The following is a 6522-nucleotide window of genomic DNA, read 5'->3' as shown; positions in this document are numbered from 1 at the left end:
TGCGGGGCTCGATCTCAGGACCCTGAGATCATGACCTGAGCCGAAGGCAGAGGCTTAACCCACTGAGCCACCCAGGCGCCCCGGAAATGTGAAAGTTTTATATGATGCTCTCAATCATTTGTTTTCAAACTTTATTTCTGCAATATGACCTAAATAAAGCATTTAACAGCAGTGAATGACTGGTTTCTTTGGCAAAACTTTTTTCAGGTGAAAGTATCCAGCTTTCTGATTATAAAAGTAACAATTTCAGTGTGACTAAAAATGACAGAATATACAAATAATAGACCTTGAACCTGTCTTCTTTCTCCATCTCAAAAAAAAACATAGTTAGGAAATTAGTTCAGATTATTTCTGGACACATAAAAAGTAATGAAAATCAGATCGTGTTCATAAATCCTGATTTTTAAAAATGTAAAAATTCTTTTTCTATGCCTATACATGTGGGCCCACCTTAGTTTTTAAAGGAATAACTTACCATAAAAATCAGTTGCTTAAAGTATATAATTTAATTATTTTTAGTCAATGTACAGAGTTACATAACCATTACCACATTCCACTTATAGAACCATTCAGTCATCTCAAAAAGATCCTTCATGGCATTTCACCCTATTTTTGAAAGCTGCGTAAGATACTGGATGGTTGGGGCACCTGGGTGGCTCAGTGGGTTAAGGCCTCTGCCTTTGGCTCAGGTCATGATCCCAGTCCTGGGATCGAGCCCCACGTCGGGCTCTCTGCTCAGCAAGAAGCCTGCTTCCCCCCTCTCTCTGCCTGTCTCTCTGCCTACTTGTGATCTCTGTCAAATAAATAAATAAAATTAAAAAAAAAAAAAGATACTGGATGGTTATGCTGTAATTTAATTATGCATCCAATGAATGGGTATTTGTTTCTAACTTTGAGATACTATAATTTCAGGGAGCATCATTAAACATTTTCCAGCACTACCTTTGTTAGTTGTTGGGATAAATAACCAGAAGATGGGTCAAAGGGAATGTGCGTTTTAAATATTGATAGATACTGCCAAGTTGTCCTCAAACAGGGTCATTATCAGTTTCTGTTCTTACCAGCAATGGATGAATATGCTTTCAAGTAGTTTAAATCATATGTATACAAAGCACATTGGGTACTTGGGAGTGTACATCTGGGGAATTCCAGAGCATGGTTTTAGAACCACTTAACTAAGTTATAATCTATTTTTGTAACAGTTATCCCAGTTATTTTTAGGAACATTATTGTTTAAAAAGGCAAAATAATACATAGTACATGGCTTAGAAAGATTTCTTTAGAGAGGCTTGAAATATATTTTAGAACTGAGCCTTAACTAGTTTCAGTTAGGAATAATGTTATTCATGATGAGAAACATTTGCAAAACAATTTCAGGTTTTATAAACTCAGTCTTTAGAATATTGTATTTTTATTATAGTTGACACAGAAAATTGTATTTTTTTTAAGAGATTATTTTTTTGTAGGGTAACCTAATTGTGTGTGGTTTTTTGTTTTTTTTTTTTTGTAAATCAGGATATATCAACCCAAGAAAGCAACATACTAGGGGCATTCTGTGATATGAATGTAAGTATTTATGTTTTTCTTATTCTCAGGTTTATGGAAAATTTGCTTTTTTGTTCATATAGGTCTTTGAGTTTATTTTTATGTCTCATTGGTATCTTTTCCATGTTGTTAATGAAAATTATTCCTGATGAGTTTTAAACAATATTTTTTTTCCTCAGGATGTAGAAGTACCGTTGCATTTGCTTCGTTATGTATGTTTGTTTTGTGGGAAAAATGGTCTTTCTCTCATGAAGGATTGCTTTGAATATGGAACTCCTGAAACATTGCCATTTCTTATAGCACATGCATTTATTACAGTTGTATCTAATGTAAGTATTGTTTGGAATTGGTTTTAATCTTGGGAATAATGTCTAAGATTTTAATAACATGAATTTTATGTCCAAGAAAGATAGGTTTTGAGTCATTTGGTGCATGTACAATAATTTTTTCTGAATTATATTTTGAAAAAATTGAGTATAGAAGTCTTTTTAAAAAGGTCTTGTAATAAAAATGAAATTTGTATACATTTTTTTTTGAATTTGTATAAGTTAATGAATTTAAGTTAAATAAGTAAATTTAGCCATTTACTACTTCTCTTTAAAATATATGATAGGTAGCTGTTCACAGAAGTCCTACTTTGATTTTAATTTTCCTTGTCTGGGAAATTTTTGGCTTTTTAGATTTTTAGTTACTTAAAAAGACGGTTAGCTTAGGGTACTACTATAGTGTGCCAAACTTTCCTCTGTAAGACCTCATAACATTTTTTTGCATTTGTAAAGAGATTAATGATTTTATATGTTGTGAATGTCCATTACTGTGAAGCATAATAGATACGGAAGCAGAGATACTTTTTTTTTCCCCCCTTGGGCTTCTCAGAGACTGAGATTTTTACGAAATGATGGTTTTTGGCAACCTGTGCTTTCCAACAGCATTTGTTCCCATTGTGTCTGTGTCATTTTGGTAATTCTTGGAACATTTCCAACTTTTTCATTATTCTTATATCTGTTATGGTGATCAGTGATTAGAACTCATTGAAAGCTCATGCAATGGTTAGCATTTTTTAACAATAAAGAATTTTAAATCAGATTTGTACATTATTTTTAGACCTGCTACTTCACATTTAATAGACTACAGTGTGGTATAAACACAACTTTTATGTGCACTAGGAAACCAAAAAATTAATTTGACTTGCTTTATTGTGATACTAGCTTTATTCTGGTGGTCAGAACTGAACCTGCAGTATCTCCGAGGTATGACTGTAATGAAATTGAGCACTGTTTCATAGGCATATTCACTATTTGGTTATTTTATGAGAAGTACCTGTTCAGGTCTTTTACCTGTTACAAAAAATCACATTGTCTGCTTTTTCCTTACAGATGGGTGCAGATTTCTTACATGTTTTATATACAGATCTTTTGTCTGACACACACATATTGCTAGTCTCTGCTTTCACACTGTGGTTTGCTTTTCATTCTTCTTCTGTTAAGAGCTATTATTACTCTTTAATCTTAATGATTTGTCATTTATCAGAGAAGTTTTTTGTTAAGATTATGTTTTCATTTGTGGATGAAGTCTTTCTTATCCTAAGATCTTATCCTAAGATCATGAAGTTATTTTCCTGTGTTCTGGAAGTTTTATTGTTTCACATTTTGATTACAGCTCAGTCGGAACTGATTTTTGTGTATGGTGTAAGTGATGGAACAAGATTAATTTTCCCTTTTTTTAAAAGATTTATTAATTTATTTTAGAGCATGAGCAGGAGGGGCAGAAGGAGAGGGACAAAGTATCTTAAGCAGACCCTCTGCTGAGCATGGAGCCTGATGTGGGCTCAGTCTCAAGACCCTGAGGTCACGACCTGAGTCAAAACCAAGAATGTCACCTAGGAGCCCCTAATTTTCTTTTTCTTAGAAACAAGCATTGGTGCTAACACTTTAGCAAAGACAGGCCTTCCTTCATTTCCCAGTACCATTTTGTTATAAATTAGATGTCTTTGTATGTCCATGGGTCTGGGATCTCTAGTATATTACATTGTCTCTGCCCAATAATTAGCTATTTGTACATCATAATTTTTAGAGACAGCAAGACTTGCTGTCTGGGAAAACAAGTTCTACCTTCCTGTCATTCTTCTACTTTTTTTAAAGATATAATTGACATATAATATTACATTGAGGTATAGAATGTAACAAATCAGTATTAGTATATATTGTGAAATGTTTGTCACAATAAATCTAATTAACATTCATCTCCATTCATAGTTAACAAAATTCTTTTTTCTTGTCATGAGAACTTCTAAGGATTATTCTTAGCAACTTTCAATTATGCTATACAGTATTGCTAATTATAGGCAAGATGCTATCTGTGCATTACCTCATCATACCCTGTCATTTTTATTTTTATTTTTTTTAAGATTTTATTTTTTTATTTGACAGAGATCACAACTAGGGAGAGAGACAAGCAGAGAGAGAGTGGGGGAAGCAGGCCCCCCCCCCCGAGCAGGGAGCCTGATGCCGGGCTCGATCCCAAGACTCTGGAATCATGACCTGAGCCAAAGGCAGAGGCTTTAACCCACTGAGCCACCCAGGCGCCCCACCCTGTCATTTTTATTTTTATTTTTTTTTAAAGTTTGTATTTATTTATTTGACAGAGATCACAAGTAGGCAGAGTGGGGGGGGGCAGGCTCCCTGCTGAGCAGAGAGCCCCATGTGGGGCTCGATCCCAAGACCCTAGGATCATGACCTGAGCTGAAGGCAGAGGCTTTTACCCACTGAGCCACCCAGGTGCTCCATCACTCTGTCATTTTTAAAGTGTTTTTTCTCCTCATGGATCTTTCTATTTAGAATCAACACCTGATTTCTACATATAAACCTTTTGGGTTACCATGATTCTGTAGATCAGTTTGGGGAGAATGGTCATCTCTGCAGTATTGAGTCTCCTTATCTGTAACCATGGTAAATGTGTTTTTATTTACATGTCCTTAAATTTCTCTCCTATTTTTCTGTTTCTGTATAGGTGTTTATATGTCTTTTGTTTCTTAATTTTTATTTTTATTTATTTTTTTATTTGAAGTAGTGGGCTCCCTGTCCAGTGTGGGGCTCAGACTCATGACCCTGAGATCACAAGTCTCATGCTCTACAGACTGAGCCAGCTAGGCACCCCCAATAATAATTTTTTTTATCATTTTATTTTATTTCATCATGACAAATTCCCATCCTCTATATCCTTCATCTCCTCACTCTCATCCCTTCTGATAAACATAAATTCTCTATAGTTGAGAGTCTCTGGTTTTGTCTCCCCCCCCTTTTGCTCATTTGTTTTGTTTTTTAAATTCCACAGATGAGTGAGATCATATGGTATTTGTCTTTCTCTGATTTATTTAGTTCAGCATTATACTCTGTAGCTCTATCAGTGTCATTGAAAATGGCAAAATTTCATTCTTTTTTATGGTTAAGTAATATTTCATTCTGTATGTGCCACATCTTTATCCATTCATTTGTCAGTGGGCACTTTGGCCGTTTCCATAGTTTGGCTATTGTAAGTAATGCTGCAATAAACATAGGGGTGCAGGGTTGCTGGGGGAGGGGGGAGGGGGAAGGTGGTGGGGTTATGGACATTGGGGGAGGTATGTGCTATGGTGAGTGCTATGAAGTGTGTAAACCTGGTGATTCACAGACCTGTACCCCTGGGGCTAATAATACATTATATGTTAATAAAAAAATTAAAAAAAAAATAAACACATAGGGGTGCATATATTCTTCTGAATTAGTGTTTTCATTTTTTGGGTAAATAGCCAGTTGTGTGATTACAAGGGTAGTTTCTAGTGTGATCCTAGGGTAGTTCTTTTTTAATCTGTTGGGGAACCTCCATACTTTCTTCCACAGTAGCGGTACCAGTTTGCATTCCTACCAGCAGTTGCATCCTCACCAGCAATTGTTGTTTCTTATGTTTTTGATTTTGGCCATTTTGACAGGTGTGAGTGATATCCCGTTATAGTTTTGATTTGTTTTCCTGATGGTGAGTGATGTTGAGCTTCTTTTCATGTGTCTATTGGCCATCTATATGTCCTCTTTGGAGAAGTGTCTGTTCATATCTTCTGCCCATTTTTAATTGGATTTTTTTTTGTGTATGTGTGTTGAATTGTATAAGTTCTTTATATATTTTGGATATTAACCCTTTATCAGATATTTCACTTGCAATCGTCTTCTTCCATTTGGTAGGTTGCCTTTTTTAGTTTTGTTGGTTGTTTCCTTTGTTGTGCAGAGACTTTATTTTTATGTAGTCCCAATAGTTCATTTTTGCTTTGGTTTCCTTTGCCTTAGGAAATATATGTAGAAAAATGTTGCTATGGCTGATGTCAGAGAAATTACTGCCTGTGTGCTTTTCTAGGATTTTTATGGTTTTCAGGTCTTACATTTAGGTTTTTAATCCACTTTGAATTTATTTTTGTGTGTGGTCTAAGAAAGTGGTCCAGTTTCATTCTTTTGCATGTAGCTGTCCAGTTTTCCTAACACCATTTGTTGAAGAGTCTGTCTTTTCCCCCATTGTATCTTCTTTTCTTCTTTGTGGAAGATAATTGACAGTATAATTCTGGACTTCTTTTTTTTTTTTTTAATAAGTTTTTTTTTAAAAGATTTATTTATTTATTTATTTGACAGACAGATCACAAGTAGGCAGAGAGGCAGGCAGAGAGAGAGAGGAGGAAGCAGGCTCCCCACCGAGCAGAGAGCCTGATGCGGGGCTCGATCCCAGGACCCTGGGATCATGACCTGAGCCGAAGGCAGAGGCTTTAACCCACTGAGCCACCCAGGTGCCCCTGGACTTCTGTTCTATTCCATTGACTTACTTATCTGTTTTTATGTCTGTGCCATACTGTTTTTTTTTTGTTTGTTTTGTTTTTTAAGATTTTATTTATTTATTTTAGAGTACACGAGCAAGGGAGGGGCAAAGGGAGAGGGAGGTAGAGAATTCCAGGCAGACTGC

At 35.5% G+C, this 6522-nt stretch overlaps 1 protein-coding gene across 3 annotated transcripts in view; it reads left to right on the top strand.

Annotated features, from left to right (window-relative positions):
- LOC111147962 (ubiquitin specific peptidase 34) overlaps positions 1–6522 on the top strand; it is a 244462-nt gene that overhangs the window by 61325 nt on the left and 176615 nt on the right. For all 3 annotated transcript variants that reach the window (XM_022504268.1, XM_022504269.1, XM_022504267.1), the window contains exons 4-5: positions 1516–1566; positions 1725–1874. In XM_022504268.1, the coding sequence (XP_022359976.1) occupies positions 1516–1566; positions 1725–1874 (201 nt within the window). The remainder of the gene's footprint in view (positions 1–1515; positions 1567–1724; positions 1875–6522) is intronic.

Source organism: Enhydra lutris, unplaced genomic scaffold (assembly GCF_002288905.1).
Source record: "Enhydra lutris kenyoni isolate GAN:26980312 unplaced genomic scaffold, ASM228890v2 scaffoldscaffold18, whole genome shotgun sequence".
Lineage (NCBI taxonomy): Eukaryota > Metazoa > Chordata > Mammalia > Carnivora > Mustelidae > Enhydra > Enhydra lutris.
Note: the sequence above shows the minus strand (reverse complement) of the source record. Positions and strands in the feature narration are given on the sequence as shown.